Source organism: Rhipicephalus sanguineus, chromosome 2 (genome assembly GCF_013339695.2).
Source record: "Rhipicephalus sanguineus isolate Rsan-2018 chromosome 2, BIME_Rsan_1.4, whole genome shotgun sequence".
Taxonomy (NCBI): Eukaryota; Metazoa; Arthropoda; class Arachnida; order Ixodida; family Ixodidae; genus Rhipicephalus; species Rhipicephalus sanguineus.
Window position 1 is genome coordinate 29,344,776 of NC_051177.1, and position 27,399 is coordinate 29,372,174.

Below are 27,399 nucleotides of genomic sequence, written 5' to 3' on the forward strand. Positions count from 1 at the left end.
TCTGATCGGGAATGTAGTCGCCTTCGTATCACGTGGACCCCGACAGCGTCCCAACCGAGAATTGCAAAGAAAAATGAAAGGATGCGAAAAGGAAGAATGCGCAAAATGCCTACGAAAATATGCAGGGTGATTCTCTTGGAACTTGCCTATTTCATTGGGCGGTAGTCTTGTTACAAAGTATCCGATTTAAATGCGGTTTGCTGCAAAACATTCAAGCAGGATGAAAATTTAATGAATCGTCCCGTTTTGGGAGTTCAACGCTGAAAAAAAAAGAATAAGTAGGAAATAACAAAAACCGCGAAATGCTATACAAGGAGTGACGGCAAGTCCGTCGCACGGTGGTGTGGTCCGGTGCATCGTTCTCGTCAACCAGCGGCGGCTGAAGTTGGCGACGCCAGGCTCATCACGTTACCTTGACGCGAAAGCCGAGCACTCTATACTCCCACGTGCGAGCCTCGCGGCGTCGCCTTGACGCATACCCATTTGGGCGTGCTATCGGCGTTCCTCTTGTATGAAATTTCATGGAATGTCGCGGTTTCCGTGATTTCTTACTTATATTTTAGATGTTGTACATGAAAAGCCAATAAATTTTCATCCTTCCTGAATCTTTTGCCGCAAACTCCATTAAAATTGCATAATTTTTAACGAGATTACAGCCCAATGAAATAGGTCAGTTCTGAAAGAATCATCTTGTACAAGTACAGTCTAAGTGAAAGGCCAGGCAGTAGAGCTGGATCTCGGGAATTTAGCTGAAAATAGCTCGATAAATAGTAATTTGAAATTGCATTTACAAAGTGATTTACGTTTATGCGGGTGCCAAAGCCAAATAGAAATTGACTGGGCAGTGAAACAAGTTTTATTTAAAAAAAAGAAAAGCAGTGGAAGGTGGGAACGTTAAAGAGACGCACGGTTACACATTTCATTACAATCTGCGGGCATGAGAGAGGCCGTAATGTAAAGCACCGGATTTTCACTCATATAAGGCTCTTAAAAGCCCACATGACTCAAAGTGAACGATATTAACACCTATAGCAATAGGTCGGCAAAGTCGTGAGAGCGGGATAAGTAAAACACGTTCTTCAGAGGAGCGTAACTGTACCACGAATTCCTACCAACTAGCACAAAAGTATACCCTTCACCGTAATTATTTTTTCCAAATTCAATTACGATTTTTTGGGCTCATGCTTTGTGTCAAGGGAGTGAGCACGATATCAGAAGCAGCATATTGAGGCTCTTATGTGCAAACCGCTGCTGATAAAAAAGATTGCCAGGCCGCGCTGAATGCGCAGCACAGTCACACGAAAGTTGGAAGAGCGGACTTTGTAGAGGCCGTTGTAAGTCTCTTGAGGAACGATACAATACACATGCACGGTACCCACACGCCATAAATGATTGTAATTTTTCTATAGCGAAGTTCCCACATGTCATTTTTCGTATTCTTCGGGTCGGTAGGCAAAGTCACTCGTGAGTCGACTCACCAGACTCCCTCAGACTCAGATCGAGCCATGAGTCTGAGTATGAGGGAGTCCGAGTGAATTATACTTTGGTGAGTTTGAGTCCGAGTGAGTCCAGCTGAGAAAAGTTTGAGTGAGTTTGAGTCCAAGTGAGCCCTAAGCCCAAAATATACTTATTGAGTGAGTGTGAGTGTGTGTCACATTTTTTGCCGACCTATGGTCTTATCTACTCAACTTCAGCACTACTATCAGCCTTATGTCTGCTCACGTTTATACTGATGTCTACTCGCACATATTTCAAAACATTAGCGTTCACACGCCAGCTCAATATTTATTAAAGCGATAGTGTTAAAAAACTCGTTTCGCAGGAGAAGCTCGTTTCGCAGAAATTCCGGTGTCGGTGTCGGCGTCGTTGATTGTTGCCTTTGCCCGAAAAATCGAGAAAGATGTAAATAAAATAAATAATAAAATCTTTGGTTTAAGTGAGAATCGAACCCCGGTCTTCTGCGTGGAAAGCAGGCGCGGAAGCCACGCCATTTTTTTTCATAGTATTTATTACAGATGTGAGTAATTGGCATACACAACGAACAAAATACTCAAGGCGGCCTCTACAGGCGTACAACAAGCGTTACACAGAAAGAAGTACCAAATAAGAAGCCATGAAAAAGCTTGGATACCTTAGGAGATCGTTACGGCAGTCAACGCAAGAAATAAAACTATTAGCATATAAAACCTACATTCGTCCCCTTTTGGAATATGCCCGTGTGATTTGGGACCCATGCACAAAGAAAAATATTGGTAAACTAGAAAACCTACAACGAAAACCTGCTCAATTTATCTTTCTCTCGTAAAATCGCCTTACGTCAGTTAGTGCTTAGCTTCAGACAGCGAACTTGAAAGCCCTACATCTGCGGCGATATCGCGAAAAATTAAAATATATGTACAGTACCTACTCTATCACGATAAGCTTGGCATTGCATCAAGTGCGTGTATAGAAAAAGTCATGGGACGACCCACGCGGGCGGATCATTAAAAAAAAAAAACCTACAGTAATTTTCTCGTAGAACCAACCCGTACATGGGCTCTTTTTAACACGAAAGTGTTTTATGCCGGGGTCCACCACGGCTCCGCTGACGTATTTCCGTCACGGATATGACGTTGTAAAACATAAAGACTAACCAGTGGGCAAAGAAAAAAGTTCCGCCGCCGGGAATCGAACTTACGACCGCTCGTTCCGCAGCGCGAAGCGCGAAACGATTCGGCCACGGACGGCACGTTCTTCGTAACGCTAACGGCGAGCTATTTATATACACTATTTGCGGGTGGCTGTACTCAGAGATCTGTGTTAGTGTGTTTTTGTTATCACTAGCGAGATGGCGCGACGGGCTCGAAGAGCGTAGAAGAGCGCGCTTGAAAGGTCGTCGCTGTTGCGACGAGCGCCCGCGTCTACAGGGCGTGGTCGCTTGTGCGGGCGCTTATCTCGTGATCGCGGTGGTTTGTACGTCTCGCGTTGAGAGCACGAAGTCACTTGGCCCATGCAGCGGCTGCTTTTGCGAAAGCAACGCGGTGCTCACGCAGAAATAAGTTACAAACGTGACAGTTAGTTCGCTCTCATCCTGTGTATGTTCGTTCCGTGCGTCCTTTCTGCTTGAGCAGTGCGTTGCAAGTTTCGAGCTGCTTGCCGTTCTTCGCGTGACATTACAATTTGTTGCTGTAGCATTCATTCCATCGCCCTTGGGGCGAAAGAATGGGCAACGAACGCTCAACTACGTCTGTGAAGACACGTTTCACTTTCGTGTTATACCAATTCCTATGACAGAGGGATCATCCATGTTTTTTTCTCACGAACTGTACGCGAGTAGAATCGCCTCCCTGGTGGGGCTGTGGAGGAGGCGACAGTGACCTCATTCTTAGCGGAGCTGAAGAACTCATAGAATGTCTTCCCGCCATATTTATACTCTTTGTTTTGTGACGTTGGCACGATTTTTTTCTTCTTCTTTTTGCTTGCTTTCATGCGATGTTAGTACACATTTGTATATATATTGTGCTACGTGAATTTACATGCCATGCACTGTATTTTTTTACCGCGTTCCAAACTGTGTGTTCGCGGCATTTTCTGTGCGTAATATATTGTGAAAACATTCAGTGTGCTATATTCATGTTACCCACTTCTGATTATGGCTTCATTCTGAAGAAAGCAGAAACCCTGTAAATGAATGAATAAAATAAAATAAGTCTGTGTCCTTAAAGGGCATTAACGCAGTGCATTTCACGAACAGTGGATACCAGTCCGGTTGAAACTGTAATTGTTCAGTAAAGTCTTTTAGCTCAAAAGCCATTTGAATGAAAGGCAACCGCGATGATACCATGGGTTCCGCACGCCTGTCTAACATGCGAGTTTTCCATAAACTGTGCATACCCATTAGTAAGAGCATGTCAACTGGCATAAAATTGCTTTTGGGTGGCACGAGATAACGTATGCTATAAGAATTTAAATCGAGTTGTCTTTATAGAACGTCCCTTTATAGAACGTCCCAAAAGAGTATGACGTCTTTACAGCTGATGAAACAATGTTCCATAGTTTCCGAAACTTCACAGAGGTGACAATCGATTGAAGATACAATGATGCCTTTGCTGCATAACCAGGTCTTTACAGGTAGCGTCTCTGTATGAATTTTGTAGAAAAATGCCTTGGATATTAATGAAATAGGCATTTTCTTCACACGCACAAGCACGTCGTCTCCAGGCAATCCAACATAAAGCCTGTGTCGATTCACTCTTCTGTGAAGCAAGGCTGTCAGTTGTCACCACTGCTTTCTGCCCTCTATTTGGAACCACTACGCTAAAGTGTGATTCGATCTTGCAATGTTCACGGTTTCAGTGTTTACGGAAATAAGGTGAAAGTATTAGCGTATGCGGATGACATAGCGTTCTTTTGTATAGAAATTTCTAGTATAAAAACAGTGGTGTCCACTATTCTGGAATTCGGAACCATTTCTCGTGCATGAATGAACTTTGCTAAAAGTTTGGGACTGTGGCTTGGCCCATGGACTTTTTAAACCAACGAATTTCGAGAGTATTGCATGGTCCTGTGTGCCATCGAAATACCTTGGCGTTCCACTGGATGCATGTCCAGTGGAACGCCACTGGATGGAAAGAACGTGCACCCAGCCTAAAGCGTTATGCCCAGACGTTTACTCCCCGTAACCTCTCAATTTTTGGCAGACCTAAAGCATGCAATCTATTCCTGGCAACAAAAATATCCTACATACTGCAAATACTCCATTGTTCCAGGTTTTACATTCAGAGCTTTCACCGAATATTTGCTACCTTCATTTGCTCATCAAGTTATGAGCCGATGAAGCGTGACAATGTTTTTAGACCAGTTTGCGCAGGTGGTCTTGGGAAGGTGTATCTCTTTATTAGACAAGTGGTGTCGCGTTTTTTTTTTTTTCTGTTTTCGGGATGTGCTCATTCGCTGCTTCGAACATTTTTACAAATGAATCTCGCCGATGTTTTACCAAGTTTAGTGGTGTCTGCTAATTGTGCCTCGCCTCCCTATTTGCAAGGATTCATGCATGAAGTGTATGAATCAGTGCGTTTTTTTGACAGTAAGATTCTCTAATGACTATTTATTCTCTAGTTCGAGGAAATTAGATCTATATAATACCATATTATATATGTTATCTCCTGCACCTTTGTACCGCCCACACAACCGCGCCATTGCTTGAAACAGCTTCGAAACGAACACTTTAGGAATGTCTTGTAGTGGGAGGATACTCCTTACCGCATGTAGTATTGCTTGGCAGAAGCGTAGAATCGCGTAAGGTCAAAGCATGTGAATAGCGCAACGAGTGGATGTCTTAAAGGCCCACCCATCACAAAGCGCTCAGACATATTTAATCATCATCAACAACTAAAGCATCAACAACGTGAACAGCTGCGTAGGTACACGTGCACGTGTTTCCTTACGGACGCGTAATGGGCCCTTCGCTCTTTCTCAAAAGGAAGAATTGTGGCGTAGTGGGCACTGCGCAGCTGTACTTGCAGTAGGCATTCTAGGATAGTTTGAAACGGCCAATGGTACGAGCACAGACGTTCATTTCCTTTCGGCACGGTTGAGGCACGCACCAAGAATCGAAGCCAGGCCAGCAGTTGAAAAAGCCTATGTGCACGGGGCCCGAATACGCGATCGCTTTCTACTCTTGAAAGCGAAGCTGAAGCGTTTTCCATGTTTTTTATCAGAAGCGTGAGTTACGGAGATGAGGGGTGCCTTGACACGCCCCGAAAAATCTTTCACGAGAAGTTCTTCATAATATTATCTCGTGTAAGTAGTGTCTTTGAATAAAAATACCCTTACCGGATTTCAACCGCTGATATTTGAAGATACGAGAACAAAAGGCGCCATGTAGAGCATGGAGGAAGGAATACTAAGGAGAGGCCCTATCGTCTTTCAATGCATTGCGAAAAGTGGGGCGGAAGTGACGTCAGATTTATGGGGCAAACAAATCGGTATGGGGCAAACAAAACAGCAGACGCCCCGCGGCGTGCTAACCACCGCGGAGAGCTTCTGCGCAGATTTGTAGTCCCGGCGTGAACTTAGCGCGTATTGTGCGGTTCGCACGCAGTAAAATGTTGCAAGCAGACGTTTACCAGGCCGTTCGTGCGTGGCAGGCTCGAGCACTGCGTGCTGAAATTCATCGTGGAGCGTTTTTGTGCAACAGTACAGAATACCGGTACGTGCCGTGATCAAAAAAGTTCAGCCCCTGCATCATCGTATTCGAACTCACCTAGCAGTGACTTACGCGTTCTGCTGGGCGTTAGGCCTTCCCTTTCTCGTAGCCCGATTTACCGATCTGTTGCCGGATTAGCGGTTCTTTGTTCGTGTATATATGGAGTGAGCGTCGTAGCTATATCGGCGCAACGCCAACCTATAGTTGACGTAACTTCACGTCGAAAAGAGGACACCGCTGTATTGTATACGCGATCGTGCACGTAAAGTTTGTAATTCCAGTACGCACACAACAACAAGCACGCAGCGAGCGCACACCGCACAATACATACATCACGTAGTCCGATAACAACAACATAAGTTTATTGCCCTTTCGTTGAACGACACAGCCTCTAAAAACGTACGATGCCTTCGGCGCATGTTATGTACGGCGCGTCAGACGCCAAAAACAAAAGTTCACGTGTGTTCTGAGTTGACACAATGAGTAAGAAGCAACAGAGCGCACATCCGAGAGCTTCGCATGCAAATACCATGCATTAGTGATCAGCAGTGAAGCGAACGTGTACGTACACATGAAAAGTGACACCCGGTACTTTCCGCAGTGCACGCGATTTGCACCGGGTACGCAACCATACGCAACAGCTGGGCACTGCGTAGCTTTCCTAACGAACACACACAAGGAGCAGCATGCATGAATCGACTGCGCCGCGGCGCCGCTTGCACGGCGAAAAAAAAAAAAAGGCTCGAATCGTGCATGCGCTTGCAAACGACACGACGGAAATCGCGAAATGTTTCGAGGCTCCTTCGCTAGGAGGCGATGCGGGTGTTCGCGATGTGGAGGCTTCACGAATGTGACGTCAGGGCCTCTCCTTATTTTTCCTTCCTCCATGATGTAGAGCAACAATTATGTGAGATATTGTTGTTAAAGAGCATTGGCACCATGGTCGAAAAAGCTATTTAGACGCTAACAGACTCACGGGTCGACTCACACAGGCTCACTAAGACTCAGATCGAGCCGTGAGACTGCTTCTGAGTGAGTCCGGCTGAGTAATATTTGGCGAGTGTGAGTCCGAGCGAGTCCGGTTGAGGAAAATTTTGGTGAGTCTGAGTCCGAGTAAGCTCTAAGCGCAAAATAGGAGTCTTGAGTGAGTCTGAGTGCGCTCCGCATTTTTTGCCGACCTATGCCTATAGCTCACAAAGGAACAAGACACAGAGGTACGACGCGGACGAAGCGCTGTGCCCGCGTCGTCCCTCTGTGTCTTGTTCCTTTTGTGCGCTATAGGGTTAATATGAAATACCAACATGCCCAAGCACATGTTCTTTAAAGTCAACGAGTTTTAAGTTTCGTTCTTTCTTTTTTTTCTGGCTAACCCATCGAAATGCCGGTAATCGAACTAGTGACGCCATGTACAGCAGCAGAAAGCCATGGCCACAAGCTCAGCCATCACTACAGAAATTCGAGACCCTGCCTTACGTTTACAAGGTGTACGTCTAGCCACGCAGACTAGGCACTGCGCAACGAAACAAGGTTGTAAACAAGCATGCTTACCCACGCTGAACGGAATGAAGGCCAATGGTTTTTCGTCCACCTTCTTGCCATCAGCGGTGAGGAAACGTGTTGGGTCGAACCGGGCTGGGTTATCCCATTCTTTCGGGTTGTTGTTAAGACTCCACATGTTCGGTACCACTAATGTTCCAGCAGGTACATGATAGCCCCCGATGGTAGTGTCGCACGCGGCTCTGCAATAGACGGAGCACAAATTTGTAAGTGACAGGCTTATTGCTTCAGCACTAGAGAGCGAGAGAGATATAAACGAGCCTATTTGAAGCAGATGATTTAGGTTCTACTAATCAGGACTTTCAACTAAACATGAAGTTCTTTAATTTGTGCATGCTTAGCAATAAAGTAAATAAGCGGCAGTATTGAAATAACAAATCAAGGTCAAGATGACTGTAAAATATCTAGAAATGTCTGTCAGTTGTGGCGTAACTATAACGGCAGGGCCTTCGTGGCTCTGATTCCGTCGGCAATTCTATCCCAGAGCTCTAGAAAACCACCAGTATATCAAGTGAAGTTGGTCCACCACTGTGGTACACTGGTTACGATGATCAGGTGCTGACCCGAAGAACGCGAGTTCGGACCCCGCCGCGGCGGTCACATTTCGATAAATGCGAAATGCTAGAGCACGCGGAACCCAACTAAAGAGCTTTTAGCCAATTCCCGCCCTACCTATACCTTTAAGAATAACACGAGAAAACTGTGGCACGTCGCGCGTTGTGATCGAAAACGCTAACAAAGGAAGCAAATGCGGGACAAGTAGCCACTGGAAACTCATTTCCATCGCTTCTTATATAGCCGATTCACTCACGCCCTGTGCAGGCTGAGGGGCGTAGGTGTCCTCCAGCGCATGGTCTCCAGAATGGACGCCATGGTGTACGGCATGCGCACCCTGTCCTCCCACGCGGGTGTTCTCTGACGACCCACGACGGCGTCGATTTCCCTCTGCACACGGGCCTGCATTCCCTCGGGGTCGCTGGCAGCAATATACAGGCTCCACAAGGTCACTGTTCGCACGGGGTTAGTTCCAGGACCATAGAAGTTGATCGCGTTGCCTTCCAGATATCTTGCTGCAATCACGAAAGGTGTGTTTTATATTCTGGAGCATGTATCAGCGTATTATCGTTACCAGTAATAACAGAACCTGAGTGTAGTTGCACTGTGACTTAACAAGTTTAGTAACCGAATGCAACGTCATCGAAGTGCAATAAGCATACCTACTTGTGGCCCAGGATTTTTTTTCGGGGGGGGGGGGGGGGGGGGGCAAGGCTTAATTGTTCTAAAGAAAGTATTTCCATGGCAAAAAGAAAAAGTTGCCCGGGAATATAGAAGGCTGGACGAAATTCGGGGGGGGGGGGTATCCCTGGCCTCCCACCCTCCCCCTGCCTACGTGCTTGACTTCTAGATGCCTTGTTGAGTGCGTGAGCTGCTTATCTTATAGCAGGGTGTGTCCAGATAAGATAGAACACGAGGTCCCGGTCACCATTCCCGATTGTGATGAAATTTACTGTAGGTCTAGGCATTACACCCAGAACAATGGTGTCGCAGTTAGTTTTGCGAAAAAAAAAACTTTGTTCGCCTGAAAAAAAAATAAATTTTGGCCGCAAAAAACGCTTTTCCGCCAATTTCGCGATTTCGGAATTTTGAGCGCACCTGGGGAAAAAACGGTGCACTTCTTCGTCACAATATTTATTCCCCTCAAAGAACACGTAAAATAAAATCATATGAGTCTATTATTTCCCTTGTTTGTCGAAGCACTTTTGAAGAAAAAAATCACAAACTTGGCAAATGGCACAAAATACCTCTATTTCGGGAATTTATTGCTGCAAGCAAGTTAAGGTGAGGGTAATAAAAATCGGTACATGTTATCTTTGATACTATCGCTCTCTTTTAAATTAATTTGCGTGGTTTTATCGCGCTCCGTTTTACTCGATAATTGGGCTGAAACGTAAGTGATTTACCAAAAACGCCGAATTTTGAAAATGATTTTCTCAAAAAGGCCATTTTTAACTTTTTTAAAAATCCCTCTGATTGAAGTCAAGGACGTCATCTACCATTGTGCAGAAAAAAATGTTGCATTATTTTGGTTGCTAACAAGTTATAGTGCGTCAAATGTGACCATGCCAGCCTAGCGGCCGCGTCGTTCGTTATGGGCTGAAACTCGGATATAAGATGCTAAAAATACTTGTACGTGACATAATCACAAATCAGCAGCTCCACACCAACAAATGCGCAGCCCGGTGTTATGGTTCAGCAAGCTTTGTCTTGGGATCAGCCGCTTGACAAACCCGCAGCAGCGGCCACTCGATGCTGCGGGCGCTGACATTACATGAGTACCGCTTCGACTGTGGATGAGCTCCGCTTGAGCGCCAAACTACGCTCAGAGGACAAACGGGAGGAGGAATGCATCACTGTAAAAGTTAAAGGCCGTTAAGTGCCAACAAATGTCATAGATTTCAAAACAGGAGAAAGTGCCTCAGATTAGGCTGGCCGACGTTTGGATAGGGGACCTATCTTTGTCAAAGGCGCCTTGTCATCCCTGGCGTGTTAGTTTTATGGGGTTAGTGATGACGTCATGTCAGCGGCGGCGCGTCTGTTGCTGTTGGTAATTGATGCCTGGAAAGAGAGAAACTCGAAAGCAGAGGAGTAAAGCCCTTGCCACATTTCAAGAGAGTTTGCAAGCACGTTCGGGTCTGCCATGTCAGAGTTAAAGGTAGCTGCAAAGAAAGAAAAAAAAGAAAAAAAAAGGGGGGGCGGGTACAACCAAGCGAGAGGGCGAGTGCAGCCATCACAAAGAGCTGCAGAAGGTGGTGAGGAAGGGAACTACAGGCGGGGAGAAAAACCGGGTGGCTTACGTTTAAATGTCCGCCAAGGAGCTGCAGAAGGTGGTGGGGAAGGCAGCTACAGACGACAAAAAAAAAAAGGAAGGTACTCGGGCGGCGTACGTTTAAAATGCCGCCTGCCTACTTTAAGTGATATTGAAAGGGTTGCCTGAAAAGCAAGCTCCTGCTTAATGGGTGAAGTAATTGGCTGGCATATGCATCCAGTGTCGTCGGTGGCTTCCAAAAATTGGGCGCCCGTCAACTAAGAGGGAAAAAAAAAAGTTGAAAGGAACGAGGGGCGGCCGGCGGGAACAATCGGAATAAGACTCGTAGAACTTCCTGAGAAAGCGAGGGCTGTGACAATGCTGGCCAGAAGCGGCCTTTGGAGCGCGGAAAGGGGGAAGGAAACCGTGGTTCGGATTCACTAGAAAATGAAAACATCTTAAGAGAATAACATCTACACGTATGTGCACATTTATACATGCAAGGTTAAGAGATATTAAAAAAGAATATTGATAGTGTATTATGGGAGCTGGTCGGGATTTTATTTTGCGAATAGGTTAAGGTTTTTGAAAGCTGAGCGTACTTCATGTCTCTTAATATTATAGGAATCATGCTATGGCTTTTAACGATTCCAAATTACCACGAGCTAGATTTATTCCTGATGGGTGTAGGGATTGAAATTTGTGTATCAAATACGATTCCATGTATTTCCTCTCACGTGGTGACCGGAAGTTTGTTTGTAGAGTGTAAAGTTTGGCTTGATTGAAATTGTGGTCTTGTTGATTGAAGTGGCTGGCTACTGCTTTTCGTAAGTTGTGCTTTGTGTCTGCGCGGTGGCCGTTCAGTCTTACATGAATTGGTTGTCCAGTTTCGCCTATGTACTGTTTTTTACAGGTGGCACACTCAATGCAGTAGATCAGGTTGTTTGAGGTGCACGTGAAGTTCGATGTTACCTTGTGAAGGTAATCGGATGCTGTGCTTTTTACGTTGGTGGCTGGCTGTATATGTTTGCACGTAGAACATCTTGGACGCCCACAGGGTCCAGACGTTGGTGTAGTTTTTGTTGCGAGTTTTGCATTTACGAGCATATCTTTAAAATCGGCTTCCTTGATGATAATGTCTTCGCGCGACTTGAGGTTAGAGATGATGCGACTCTCCGAATAAGTCATGTTCCTAGGCTTTTTAGATGATTTCGATTGATTAATGATTTCTGTAGTGATAGCTTTAAGATATAAGTCGAGTTCAATTGCCTGTTCTAAGGGAGGAAGCATAGTCATTTGGCCAACACAGAAGTACAAGCACGAGGCTTACAGACAACTCAATAACCCAGAACACTACCGCAAACTAGACAGCGATCCAACAGAACAATACACACTCACAATCACTAACACACTTAGATCCCTCCTTGCTGATGAATTAATAACTCCATCAGAATTCAAGTTTCTGAAACCAAACAACAAAGCAGCAGGGCGGTTTTACCTCCTCCCCAAAATTCACAAAGTACCATCCACCGAATTATACACTGCCAATATTCCAGGGCGCCCAATAGTATCAAATAACAACACCCCAACCGAGAGCCTCTCCGAATTCCTTAACCACTTTCTCGGGGACATTCCGAAGACATTCCCGTCATTTGTACAGGACGCCCCACACCTACTGCGAATAATAGAAGAGATTAATAGCAAAGGCACACTACCACAAAACGCCATCCTCGTCACACTAGACGTTACCGCTTTATACACGAATATCCCGATCCCAGAGGGCCTAACCTCAATAAAGCAAACTTTAAATCAACATAATGTACAGCATTCTACTGAAGTATATTTATCATTACTCGAACTAGTACTATCACACAACTATTTTGAATTTGAAGAAAATTACTACCTTCAAATACAAGGAACAAGCATGGGCACCCCATTCGCACCCACTTATGCAAACATATTCATGGGAATTCTGGAAACAGACTTCCTGGCTCGCTGCGCAGACAAACCCCACACATACCTTCGGTACATTGATGACATACTTATAATATGGGGTCACGGCAGGGACAATCTAGCTAAATTTACATCATTCCTAAACTCCTTTCATCCAACGATAAAGTTCACGTCCGAGACCTCAGCTGAGAGCATCAACTTTCTTGACACAACCATATATCTTGAGAATGGTATATTAAAGACTACGCTGTATAAGAAACCATTTGACAAGCAACAATACCTAGATTATACTAGCCATCACCCAAAACATTGTAAACAGGGCATTTTCAGGAGCCAAGCAACAAGGTTACGTCGCATATGCGTAGAGGATCAGGATTACGTAAACAGACTTACTACCCTAAAAGAAACACTAGCAAACAGAAGCCATCCAAACGCGTTCCTTCATAAGGCTTACACGGACGCACTAAAACTAGATCGCACTGAGACACTCAAACCACGCCCTAAAACCACAACAACAACAACGCCTCTTCTCACTACAAAATTTTCCAACGCACTTCCGAACATAAACAACATCCTCGCAAAATACTATCCGATTCTAACAACCAACCAGAAACTTAAAAAAATCTTCCCCGAACCGCCTAAGGTTGCCTACAGACGCAACGCCAATTTTAAAGATATGCTCGTACATGCAAAACTCGCAACAAAAACTACACCAACGTCTGGACCCTGTGGGCGTCCAAGATGTTCTACGTGCAAACATATACAGCCAGCCACCAACGTAAAAAGCACAGCATCCGATTACCTTCACAAGGTAACATCGAACTTCACGTGCACCTCAAACAACCTGATCTACTGCATTGAGTGTGCCACCTGTAAAAAACAGTACATAGGCGAAACTGGACAACCAATTCATGTAATACCCTTGTCACACGGGTAAGCTTAACCGCTGTTATACCCAACTGCAGTTAGCGGATTTAACCACAGTTACCGTAAACCAGACAGAGGCGCTGTCACACGTTTTCAGCGCTTCCAAGCGTTCTTTAGTTGATACATGGCTGCGTTCGTGCAACACCGCTATAACACCGCCTTGTACAGGGCTTCACGCTCGATTATCGACGCTTCGGCAGCGTGTTTTGATGCGCGTCTATCAAATAGTGTGAAGCACTGTTTAATGAACGAACGCAGCCGTGTATGAATCTCGTGAAATGCACACGAGATTTTTGCAGCACGGACAAACTTCCACCTCAAAGACGGTAGTTTATCTTCCCAAATGCGTTTCAACGCCTCTGTCGTCGCAACGGTCCAGTTGACACGCTTTTGGCTCGGTATTTCGCTGGGAGCCGAGCCGCTCGCGTCCGACATGGGGGCCGCCATGTTGTCAGTTTACGGCGCTAACAGGGGTTGCCTACCTCCGTTTACGAAAACGGTCGTTAGCGGATTAACTGCGGTTAGGGTTGTCGTGTGACAAGGTACAACAGCCGTTAGACGTAACGGCCGTCGTACTTAACTGCGGTTAGACTGCCCGTGTGACAAGGGTATAAGACTGAACGGCCACCGCGCAGACACAAAGCACAACTTACCAAAAGCAGTAGCCAGCCACTTCAATCAACAAGACCACAATTTCGATCAAGCCAAACTTTACATTCTACAAACAAACTTCCGGTCACCACGTGAGAGAAAATACATGGAATCGTATTTGATACACAAATTTCAATCCCTACACCCATCAGGAATAAATCTAGCTCGTGGTAATTTGGAATCGTTAAAAGCCATAGCATGATTCCTATAATATTAAGAGACATGAAGTACGCTCAGCTTTCAAAAACCTTAACCTATTCGCAAAATAAAATCCCGACCAGCTCCCATAATACACTATCAATATTCTTTTTTAATATCTCTTAACCTTGCATGTATAAATGTGCACATACGTGTAGATATTATTCTCTTAAGATGTTTTCATTTTCTAGTGAATCCGAATTACGGTTTCCTTCCCCCTTTCCGCGCTCCAAAGGCCGCTTCTGGCCAGCATTGTCACAGCCTTCGCTTTCTCAGGAAGTTCTACGAGTCTTATTCCGATTGTTCCCCCCGGCCGCCCCTCGTTCCTTTCAACTTTTTTTTTTTTCCTCTTAGTTGACGGGCGCCCAATTTTTGGAAGCCACCGACGACACTGGATGCATATGCCAGCCAATTACTTCACCCTCTTAGTTGACGGGCGCCCAATTTTTGGAAGCCACCGACGACACTGGATGCATATGCCAGCCAATTACTTCACCCTCTTAGTTGACGGGCGCCCAATTTTTGGAAGCCACCGACGACACTGGATGCATATGCCAGCCAATTACTTCACCCATTAAGCAGGAGCTTGCTTTTCAGGCAACCCTTTCAATATCACTGAAAGTAGGCAGGCGGCATTTTAAACGTACGCCGCCCGAGTACCTTCCTTTTTTTTTTTTTTTTTGTCGTCTGTAGCTGCCTTCCCCACCACCTTCTGCAGCTCCTTGGCGGACATTTAAACGTAAGCCGCCCGGTTTTTCTCCCCGCCTGTAGTTCCCTTCCTCACCACCTTCTGCAGCTCTTTGTGATGGCTGCACTCGCCCTCTCGCTTGGTTGTACCCCCCCCCCCCTTTTTCTTTTTTTTCTTTCTTTGCAGCTACCTTTAACTCTGACATGCAGACCCGAACGTGTTTGCAAACTCTCTTGAAATGTGGCAAGGGCTTTACTCCTCTGCTTTCGAGTTTCTCTCTTTCCAGGCATCAATTACCAACAGCAACAGACGCGCCGCCGCTGACATGACGTCATCACTAACCCCATAAAACTAACACGCCAGGGATGACAAGGCGCCTTTGACAAAGATAGGTCCCCTATCCAAACGTCGGCCAGCCTGATCTGAGGCACTTTCTCCTGTTTTGAAATCTATAACGTGTATCCATCCGTCGGCTCCCTTCTTGATCTTAAACAAATGTCACAGTATGCAACGAAAACTCTGCCGGCGATTTCCCAGTGAGCGCCTCCAATAGTGCGCTCATGTGTTGCTTTCTCTCTTCGGATGGCCTAAATATAATTAGGTTCATTCTATGAGCAACATATGGCACAAAAGAAAGCCATTGACATCTAAAGAGGGCTGTCATACGTGCTTCCGATGGTCGAGCAACTGATACTGCAGTTGTTCATCTCGTGCCAGAACACTTGTGTCAGCCGGCTGTGAAAAGAAGTGTGTCCAAGTCCTTTACTTAGCTAAAGAACCGCTTTTACAATACTATATTGTTGGGCGTCCGCAGATAGAATATTCAACGCAAGTCAAGCGTTTATCACGATATTATGCGGCTTCGGGCATGACAGCAGGGAAAAAAAATACATCCGTGCTGTATTGAAGGCGCTCACTGGGAAATTGCCGGCAGAGTTTTCGTTGCATATTATGACATTTGTTGGCACTTAACGGCCTTTAACTTTCACAGTAATGCATTCCTTCTCTCGTTTGTCCTCTGAGCGTAGTTTGGTGCGCAAGCGGAGCTCATCCACAGTCGAAGCGGTACCCATGTAATGTGAGTGCCCGCAGCATCGAGCGGCCGCTGCTGCGGATTTGTCAAGCGGCTGATCCCAAGACAAAGTTTGCTTAACCATGACACCGGGCTGCGCATTTGTTGGTGTGGAGCTACTGATTTGTGATTATGTCACGTACAAGTATTTTTAGCATCTTATATCCGAGTTTCAGCCCATAACGGAAGACGCGGCCGCTAGGCTGGCATGGTCACATTTGACGCACTATAACTTGTTAGCAACCAAAATAATGCAACGTTTTTTTCTGCACAATACTAGACGACGTTCTTGACTTCAATCAGAGGGATTTAAAAAAAAAATTAAAAATGGCTTTTTTGAGAAAATCATTTTCAAAGTTCGGCGTTTTTGGTAAATCACTTACGTTTCAGCCCAATTATCGAGTAAAACGGAGCGCGATAAAACCACGCAAACTATTTTAAAAGAGAGCGAAAGTATCAAAGTTAATATGTACCGATTTTAATTATCCTCACTTTAACTTGCTTGCAGCAATAAATTCCCGAAATAGAGGTATTTTGTGCGATTCGCCAAGTTTGTGATTTTTTTCTTCAAACGTGCTTCGACAAGCAAGGGAAACAATAGACTCATATGATTTTATTTTACGTGTTCTTTAAGGGGAATAAATATTGTGACGAAGAAGTGCACCGTTTTTTTCCCTAGGTGCGCTCAAAATTCAGAAATCGCGAAATTAGCGGAAAAGCGTTTTTTGCGGCCAAAAGTTGTATATTTCTTTTTCAGGCGAACAAATTTTTTTTTCCACAAAACTAACCGCGAAACCATTGATCTGGGTGTAATGCCTAGACCTACAGTAAATTTCATCACAATCGGGAATGGTGACCGGGACCTCGTGTTCTATCTTATCTGGACACACCCAGCATTGGCGTCGGTAGGATAGTGCAAAAGGAACACTTGCCCTCCTCCCCCATCTCCCCCTCCCCACCGCAATGCAACACTGCTTTTCACCCCTCAAGACGAAATATTGCCGACGCCCATGCCTTGTAGTGCAAGAATTTGACATAATGACTTTCCAAAAGCACTGGTGTAACAGTGCATGTGGCTGTTTTCCAGAGCGACTGGGTATGGGTGGATCAAGTTCCAAACTTTTGAAATATTTGTACAGAAGACACAGCGAAAAATGTAGTGCATCGTTTTAACCTACTTGCATTATTTGCAATAGGGGCATATTGTTGATAATATTGTTCAGAACATGCCAGAGAAGCTAACGCACCAGAAATATGTCGACTGTTTTTTCTTACTTGTGTAATGAGAATCGGTTCCCTTGTTTTCTTGGATCTTCCTCAAGTACCCGTCAATGAAATCTCTCTCTGCGTAATTCTCCACGTTGCCACCGCGTTCCTTCACTTCATTTCTGTAATTAAAAGAAAATACCACAGCTGCCAAGTTTGTGATACGCGTAATAGCAAGACGATTTTTTTCTCCCGACTCAACAAAGATACCAATGGCACATGATGAATTATAGAAAAGGACATATCACAAAATTGCCTGAGTAAAATGGAAGCTTACCCTTTCCACCAATGAATAAAACGTTGCGGTGCATTCAACCACCAGTTATCTTGCTGTTGGGAACATATGCATCATTACTAGTTTGAACTCGTTAAGGAACTCGTAAGAGATCCCCTTGGTCATTCGCTTAAAGGCTGGGCTATGTAATGTAGAAACTTGATGGTATGAACCCCCAATCATACCTGTGATGACGTGCCCAGAAATTAGTGTCTGCCTTGATAAAAAAAGACTTGGAGGGCACCTGAGCTTCGCCTTCAAGAGTAGAACGCGATAGCATAATCGGGCCTCGTGAGCATCGTTTCCTTCATTGCTAGCCTGGTCTCGGTTCTCGGCGCATTCCTCAACGCTGTCGTAAGGGAACGAACGACTGTGCTCTTAACATCGGCCATTTCAAACGATCCTAGAACGCACACTGCAAGTACAGTTGTTAAGTGCCCACTACGCCATAATTATTCCTTTTGCGAATCAGCGAAGGGCCCACTGCACGTCCGTAAGGCAACAAGCGAACCTACGCAGTCCACTTTGTTGATGTTTTTGCAGCTGATGATGATTAAATATGTCTGAGCGCTTTGTGATGGGTGGGCCTTTAAAACACCGACTCGTTGCGCCATTCACATGTTTTAACGCCTTTCGCGATGCTACGCTTCTGCCACGCCATATTACATGGGTTAAGGAGGCTCATTCCAGAACATGGGATTCATATAGGTATTTTTTTTTCAAACCTGCAGTTTCAAGCAATAGCGGGGCTCTGCGGTAGAACACCTGCTTGCCACGCACACGACCTGGGTTCGATTCTCACTAAAACCTAAGATTTTTATTATTCATTCTATTTACGTCTTTCTAGATTTTTCGGTCACGGACAAGATTTTTCGCTCACAACCAACGATGCCGACACCAATGCCGACACCGACGCCGGAATTTCTGCGAAACGAGCTCACTATCGCGTTAAAAAACCACGACTCCTAAATAAAGCGATGATGTCTGAAGCTTTTCAGGGCAAAATTCCATGGACTGTATATTCATAGTCGAAAGTCAGACTAGAGTATAACAATACCGAACATATGACTGAAACTGACTGTAGAATACATAAATTTATGCACGCTGCACAGAGGCCATACTTTTAAGTATAGTCTCATTCAGCCTATACTTAGCCGGATCATGAAAACTAAAGTTACCTCGGCGAGACCACCCTGAAAACAGCTCAACACAAATATGTCACGTAAAAAATGTTTCATCATACATGTAACAATTGCATACTGCTACCCTATTCTGTGTCGGTTGGCTACCCTACACGTGGGGTGGGGTAAAGAGAGAATAATGGATTAGATAGAGAAGAAAGAACAAGAGTGACTACAGGAAAGGCATGGATGTTGACTAGACTACGCCCGGTTTGCTACCCTATACATGAAGAAGGGAATGAGGAGGTGAAAAAGAGACCGAAAGAAGATTAAGTGCACGTAATTCACAACACACATTCACAGAGACGATGCGCTCACCTTACAAGCTTTTTAAGCTCCTCTATAACGTAATTCATGATGCGCACTCTCGTGCCTGGGATGTAAGACGCTATCACGCGAAGTACAGGCAGGAAGTCCATGACGCAGAATAATTTTGCACGGCGTAGGAAGGTGCTGAGCAAGCCCACGAAGAAACGGCCTTCGGGATCATCCAGGTCATACCGGCGTCCAAATACTAGTGCTGAGATGTTGTTGGCCACACTGGCAGCGAGTGGATTAGCGATTAGCATAGGCTGTCCTTTCTTTGATTCGAGGAGATTCACAAAGCATTCTAGCTCTTCCTGAAAGTATTTGCAAAAGAAAAAAATTACAATGGATCATCAACGTGTTGTCGGCTAACTGATTTATCGGGGTTTGAGAATATCAATATTTGAATAATCACGACTAATATATGGAACACCAAGGACATAATCGGCCAGCAAAAGAATCGAAAGGCACATGAGGATAACAGAAACACATTGTCGGGATCATATTTGATCTAGAAAAAAAGAGTAGTTTTTCGGATGGCTGGTTCATTGATGAGGAATACGAAAGAATGTGGCCCTGGCTGCAAATTTTCAGCAACGTGCATTGCGGCACTTACTAACGTTACAAGAGTGCACCACAACGTCTCGTATTTGGGTTTGGAGGCTATTACGATGGGAATAGAGCGAGGGGGGGGGGGGTAATGTTGACCAATGGTCCCCCATACGCGTGTTATTGGGATCCTCATTCACATCATTCTACGCCGCGGGCAATAAATCAGTAGTGGCGATCCATGGCTGGTGCCTATGAGCACATGCTTGCTTGCGTGATATTCTTGGGACGTTTCCTGACATCAACGTTCTCTAATGTTATGCTCCAGTAATGGGGAAACAGTGCCACTCACCCGAATGTGGTCCTCCATAGGTTTCTTGGCAAAACCCAGGTCCCTCAATACGTGGAAGCAATACCTACGGTTCACAAGCCACGCCTCACCGTTTATTCCAACAATGCCTGCGTAGGGAAAAAAATTAAAGCGTGGAACGAAAATGACCCCCTTCGTAGAATTGTCTGATTAAAAATCCCTATGAAGTAGTATATAATAAAAATGAACAAGAAATAAGCTATAAACTTTTCTATACCTTTTAACCCAAGATATCTAAACATGAAATCATCGGGTCGATGCAGTAGGTCGGGGTTCGAGAGAGCTTCTCGAACGGTCGCTACGTCGTTCAGCACCACAACGTTCTTTATTCCAAGCTGAAGCCTGCGAACAACACACTTCCGTATATATAGTGACGCGTTTTTATCGACACGCTTGATATAACGCTACCGTTCTATCCAGCGCGGCCTTGTTATAGAGTAGGCTCTTAATTGGCGGCGGAATTGTGAACAGTTCTATCAATGTACCAGATTTATTGATAAATTCAGGGCATTTAATGTCCTTAGATCAACGGTACATGTGGCATTGAGAGGCAATGCACAACATTTGTGGCTTTTCAAGAATTTCCTTCTTTTATATCAGAGAGTTCAGACACTTAAGGCGTTTTCACAATCGTGTGTCCTCGAGGCGCAGTTTTGCTATTCGCACAAACAATACTGACACCAGAAAATTTCTTTTGTATTATTTCTATTTTCCTACCTTGTTGGCCTATATACACATAAATGGTATTCGTGTACTTCCGGTACTTGGTATTTGGCGTATTGCTGTCGGTATTTGTGTACCTTACAGGGCGTAAGCTTGTCCGAGTTAGACTCATTGCTTCATTTTTCTGCTTTTCAGCGTTTTTTTTTTTCACTTTAACGGCAACATATAGAAAGAACACGCACCTGATAATTGGACCATATTTTTCAGAGATCTCCCTAAAAGCTACGTGGTATGGTTTCCATATGAACGGGAGGTAGCCCAGTAGTGGCAGGCCAGTTGGTCCAGGCGGCATCCGCTTGTGCTTCTGTCTGCCATTTGAAGCGAGGCCCTTCACCGTCACCAATCCAGCAATAGTGACCGCCACAAAGGCAAAAATTACCGGCCAACTACAGCACCATGGCCATACCTGAAAGTCGGGGAGTTTCATGTGATCAACAAAAAACTACACTATTGGTACGGTAGAGCGTGGATACTTATTTACAGAACGTTTGACTAGAAGCAGAAGAAGTACCGCTTAAGTGTCACATTTCAACCCTCGTGCACCGTGCGCCCAGTGCTAGGGGCATTACGAATAAATTCGTCACTAGGACGCGGAAATAAGTCGCAGATGTACCTGATGAACAACAGTCGGAGAAACATGCGAGAAAGCTTACAAAACCGTGCACCGAGAAGGGTGGCAGAGAAATAGAGAGCGTACATTCTTGCTAGCAACGAGTACAGTTTTAACCATCGCCTATAGGCGCGTTTGTTGTCTCTGCAGCCGTAAGCTCAAAAAATTATCTTGTAGCACACAAAGCAAATTGAAGATTCGCCACTGTCCGAAGCAATCGTATACATGTATATCTTGGTGGTACTATTGCTGAAAGTGAAAAACTGAAAGCACGCAGTTCAATAAGCAAGAAGCAAGGAGCTGCACAAAATGAAGTGTACGCTCCATATTTTTGTTAAACTTCATGGAAATAGTGAACTAATATTTTTTTTCAAACTGTCAGATCAGTTTCGAATGTACGAAGTCATATTACTGCTCTCATTGAAGTAGACAGACGACAAAGTCCTTGTAGCTTTTTTTACAGTACAAATCCAAGTAGTTTACTAGGGTATGTTTGTGCAGATTGGACTTGGTTAACGCCACTACATATTATCAATCAATCTCATCACAAATCCATCGTTCTCTACATAATATGACATGCAGATTCACAGTACACATCAGCAACAGTGAACACTGAATCTCCCACTTACCAGTTGTCTGAAGAAGACAAACTAATCATCATAGCGCTTTAGTCACTGCGAGATACACTTCGCGTGTTCGTCGGCAAGCTGAAATCCCCATATGTCCAGTACTTGCAAGCCTTCAGTAGGCACCATGACACGACTGTCTACAGTGGAACGTGGTAGGCCCGAGATATTGAGTCCAGTACTATGGAGCGCAAAAGTGCTAAGCTCTCGTGAATTTTTTGTATGCTCACCTCTATCTTTTCTTCCCTTAGTCCCCTTCCCTAGAGTAGGATAGCAAACCGGACGCGCGTCTGGTTGACCGTCCTGCCTTTCCTTCTTCTTCCTCCTCCTCTCTATGTTAGCAAGTCGCTCTACTATACTAACGTCAAATTCCCAGCGCTTGCTTTACATCGGTACAAAAGTTTGGTGTACGTTAGCACAACGTCCACTGAAGTTCGGAATCAAATCTCACTCACCGTAGCAAAAAGGTCTTGCGAGGTAAGTAGAGCCATGGCAATATAACGCAGGCTCTTTAACGAAATCACCTTCGTGTTCACCTTCGTGTTCTCGAATATTGTTTCATTTAAAGATCCCACTCGGCTCAAGAATGCGATTGCCAGCGCGGGCCTATGACATAAGTAATCGGTACCCTTCAGTGACACTCCACGGCCATTCTTTAGACGTCTAACGCCTTCTTCGTTTGAAGGGCGGCGTTGTATTCAACTCGAGGAGAGAGGAGGTAGAGGTCCGAGTCGACCATCGTAAAAGCATGCGGAGTTACTCTGTCAGATGATGCGCACAGACGGGCTGCTGCATTTTCAGAATCGTAAACATGAAGCACTTGTTGCAAGCTGCTCTTTCGTCTCCTTACCTGCGATAACGTTGCTGTGCTCCTTTTATTTCTCTTTGTGATAAGAGTCACGGGCTTACGTACGTCGGAGTTTTTATGACCCTCACATGCTGCTTTTGATTTGCCAGAAAAGTACGCAATGCCATCACCTGGAAGCTCTAAGCAAGCAACAGTACAAGGGTCAATGCAAAGTGTGTAGGCAATGGTTTACTGTGCTGCGGCACATTTCCACCATACTGAAACACCAAAAATCAGCAAGCATTTGCCACAATCACACAGCAAAGCATTCTCTTAATACTATACAATGACTTTATTGCTGGCAATATTGTAGTCAACGTCCGCCCAGTTATCTCTTTAAAGCAATGGCTTCTTTCCCGCATAGCACGTTCTGTGTTTGATCAAAGCACCTGTTCGAGCGCTACAACCTTCTAGAACTAACTGTTGGGCTGGTAGATAACCCATCTTGATAAAATAATTGCAGAACAATTGTGCGCCCTCTCGTACACGCACTCACATACCAGCGCAATCTTTCGCTCGTTAGATTGGAGCGTCTACGAGTGTTTTGAATGACTGAGACTGCGAGTGTCTGCGTGATGGGATTCTGCCGAACCGCGCTTCAATCATTTTATCAAGCTCTTCTTGCCTCACCGGAATGTCAACAATTCAAGGGTGCCTAGACAGCTTATACTGCCAAGTGTATTCGACAGCGAGACAAGCGGCAGTAATTCTGAGGCAGCTGGGCAGATCGTTACGAGGCACGCCTGGAATGACAGTCAGCACCAGTCATCGTTGCGCGTGATCGTCTCTTTTCCGGACTCGAAGATGGCTTAGGCAGACACAGAGCAAACGCGTTTAGGGCCTATGAAGGCAGCTATTACTGTAGGTTATTGTAACTGGAAACGAGGTCAGCCTAATAAAAACTGGTTCGCAAGAGAAGTATTTCACTAAGCAGCGGACAAATGATAGGATGAAGGGTAGCTGGGTTGCTTAAAACAAAGGCCTGGCGGGAAACTGGGCCACGACAGACAGGCGGTCGAGATATAAGGGATCTCTGAGACGTACTGCAGCGCCGTCTCGCGAAGCCTTTGTCGTCTGGACGGTCAATAGCCGAGAACCATCATCTTGGCCTTATTACATGGCACACGCGTTTCAGCTCGCGTGCTTATTTTCGGCACCAGTGCTTGACAATCAAATTTAGTTTTCTTGGATTCTTTTAATAGGTAGTGTGCGAATAGTTAAGACTGGGGCTAAATTGATTTTGAATGCTTCGCTCGAACGCCAGTACCCGTGGCGTCAAAGTTATACATCACGGATTTCGCAATACTTTTGTGTGATTAGTGGAGAGCAGCGGGTGATAAGGCTTACGTTGAAGCCTACGTTTCGACAGGGGCATTTGCCCTCTTCTGCGGTTCTCGTGACCTTGGTAGGGGTCAATGTTCGACAGAAATGCTTTTTTTTAAATAAATTATGTGCCGTTATATTGAAATATTTGCACACTTCCCTTGTTTGAGCTTTGTTCGCTTCAAATTGTCACCATTATCTCAACTTTTTCCTTTTTTACCTTCTATATTTTTGCAGTTCATTTCGCTAAAAAAGGCCAAGTTTGTAAATGTTGGCACATTAACAGTCTGCTTTCTTTTTAAATGTAAGTGAACTGCTACATGAAGCTTATCAATTTTTCTCGAGATTGTTCAAAAGTCTCAAATCTCGACATGTGTCTTCAGTTATTTCTGGCTTAAAATACTTATAATTTCTGGATTAAAAGTCATCTGCCTGTGACAAAGCTGTCTTACTTGAAATTCAAAACTTTTATTTTACGCATGTAAACTCTCTTTCATGGTTAGATGAATAAAGGTGTTGTGTCCCTTCCGTTACTGATACCTTCTACATCACCACATGGCTATCTGATTTCTCAAAGGCTATCTACCTCAATGATGGAGCCTACTTCATTCGGCGAACCTCAGTATACGATGCAAAAAAATTTTATGGGAAAAAGAAAATGCATGGCAAATTCGGTGACATAACAGTTGTGTTCTTGTCTCTCTTCTGTTTTCCATTTCGCACTAATTTTGCATATATTGTCAGTTATTGCTTTTTTCTACTTCTACAGAGATTTTTTTGCTTCTGATATAGCTTCTTAAAAACAGGTTTTTTGTATTTGCATACAATTTTTTTCTTTTAATGATTTTCCTGTTATCATACAGAAGTTTTCTCTCTCTGGAGGAAGAAACTTTGTTTCAGGGAAGGGGGTAAAAGGGAATTCAAGAGCTAATTTGGTGGTTCCCTAGGTTCAGGGCTCCACTGGCTTTCGCCTCCCGGTGGACCTGATCTAGGAGCGCGAATTGCGTTTCCGGGGTCGAGCTGGCGAGATGAGCTTCCCACTGCTCCTTTTTAAAGTTTATGCTATGGTGGCTATGGTTTAGAAATGCATCCAGACCTACGCTATGCCAGGACGTCTGTCCGTGGTGTGGCGGCAGGCCAACTCTCTCCCTAGAACCGAGTTCAGATAACAAAGTAGTGCATGCTTTGTTCCCAATGACGACCAGAATTCGCTATGAAGAAAACGTTTTTTTAAGGCAAGGGGTAGGAAAACGTACTTTGAACATACTTTGAAGTATGTTGGATTGGGTCCCAAGTCCAGGGCCCCACTGGCTTCCGCCGCTCTCCCAACGTGACTCATAGAGATAAAAGCGAAGGAAAGGCAGGGAGGTTAACCAGGTTGCACCCGGTTTGCTACCCTACACGGGGGAAGGGGGAAGGGGAGAAAAAAGAATAGAGAGAGCAAGGAGGAAAGAGGGAACAAGTAATACGCGCACAGTGTTCACCGCACACACACAGATAGTCACAACCGAGAAATATTTGACATCGCTTCCTCTGCGGTTGTCTAGAAGTAGGCGTTAAAAAAGGCTTGCAAGGACTGGCTCCAAGGAATCCAGAACTTGCAGAGCACATCGGGCTGACGGAGTTGTCATTCCGTTGAGGAGGGTGCGCATCGTGGTCATGAGAGACCTCACCACGGCGAGGACTTGTAGGTTCTTGTCGTGGCAGTCATCCGTGGACGATGATGTACATTGCGGGACATTCTGCATCGGCTCTTTATGACTGCGCAGTGGTGGCAGTGAGGGCCACGCGACATCCGCCGCCGCTTTCAAAGCCTCTGCGTCTTTCCGGCTCTCCGATTGTGATGCAGTGGGCGGTGGTGTTGGCGGCATTGGTGGTAGCTGTCGCTTCAGAGAAGTCTGATGGTCTGTCGGAGTAGGAGATCGCGTTGTCCGTCCAGATTGGGCAGCAGTAGCCTTAGACCTTCGTCGCCGACGCGAGCGTCGTTGTCTATTTCTCACCACATCAGCGGCCTCTTTGTGCGTTGAGCCGTCCCGTACCATCTGTTTCATGACGCTCCATTCCTTTTTCACCAATGGACAGTCCCTTGATGAGGCTTCGTGTGATCCATGGCAGTTGGTACACTTCAGGGCAGTTGCTCGGCAGAATTCCGCATTGTGTGGCTCTGCACAGCGGGGGCAAATCGCCACGTTTCTGCAAACTCCGCTCACGTGACCCATTTTTTGACATTTACGGCACTGGAGTGGTCTTGGTGTAAATGGACGGACCACGTGACGAAAGTGTCCCACCTTCACGTGGGATGGCAATATGTCACCTTTGAAGACAATCTTTACGCAACGCGAGTTGCCCAGACGTGAGACTTAGACTATGTTGCTATGATCACTAACTTCCTTGATGAGCATTGGAAGGTCGCCACAAGGAATGGAGATGTCGACATCGTATATGACGCCTACCACCATGTCCTTGTTAAGTGGAAGGTGAGCTCGAACCTTCATACCGTCGAAGTCTGTGACCCTGGTCAGAGCAAGCAGAGATGCCTGGTGTATAACATCGATGGCCAAGACATTCTTGCGGGGGTTGACTCGAACATCCTTGATTTGTGCCTGTTTCGCCATCGGACAATCTGAGGCACCTGAATCGGCAGACCATCTCGAGGAAACTCGAGTCTCTGGCTCCAAACGTGACTCATAAGTGCTAATTGCACTTATGGGTCCGAGCTGGCGAGTTGTGCCTCCCACTGCTCCAAACTGGTTACAAAATTTTTCCCTAAAATGCTTTTAAATTATCTGGCTTTCGGCCACACTTCCAAGAGATGTGGTATAAAGTTAGCAAACTACCGCACCACGGACAAGCGTTCATGGCACAACGTAGGATATATGTACCTTGCGGAGGTCCGTAGCGTCTTCCCCTTGAAGGGATTTATGGGGGACGCTATATTTTTGTCGTGTGCTCCGCCAGTGAGCGAGAATGTCTTTTGGAGTCATTAAGTGAGGTTCGGTTGTGGGAGGCTGACGCTATGCTCGGTTTTTCAGATCTCGAGCTAAAGCGCCTGCTCTCTCATTCCCCTCCAGGCCAGCGTGGGCTGGGTACCAGATTAGCCCGTGCCTCTTGACTAAGTTTTGTCCCATCAATTTAATCATTTTTGCGGGTCCGTTCATATTAAGTCGGTACACTTCTTAGGTGTGTGAGACCATGATTGCTGTACTTCTCTATGTCCTTGCTCTCTAATGGCCAAGGCTATGGCAAAGGACTCTGCCTTCGCAATTGGAAAGGTATATAGAGAGG

At 45.3% G+C, this 27,399-nt stretch overlaps 1 protein-coding gene across 1 annotated transcript in view; it reads right to left on the bottom strand.

Annotated features, from left to right (window-relative positions):
• Positions 1-22,633, bottom strand: part of LOC119381512 (uncharacterized) — a 44,968-nt gene extending 22,335 nt beyond the window's left edge. The window contains exons 1-8 of the mRNA XM_049412799.1: positions 22,400-22,633; positions 20,891-21,114; positions 20,203-20,327; positions 19,968-20,074; positions 19,079-19,380; positions 17,315-17,427; positions 8,556-8,814; positions 7,736-7,926 (exon numbers count right to left, since the gene is read on the bottom strand). Of these exons, the coding sequence (XP_049268756.1) occupies positions 7,736-7,926; positions 8,556-8,814; positions 17,315-17,427; positions 19,079-19,380; positions 19,968-20,074; positions 20,203-20,327; positions 20,891-21,114; positions 22,400-22,435 (1,357 nt within the window). The 5' untranslated portion in view covers positions 22,436-22,633. The remainder of the gene's footprint in view (positions 1-7,735; positions 7,927-8,555; positions 8,815-17,314; positions 17,428-19,078; positions 19,381-19,967; positions 20,075-20,202; positions 20,328-20,890; positions 21,115-22,399) is intronic.
• Positions 22,634-27,399: the final 4,766 nt, after the last annotated feature.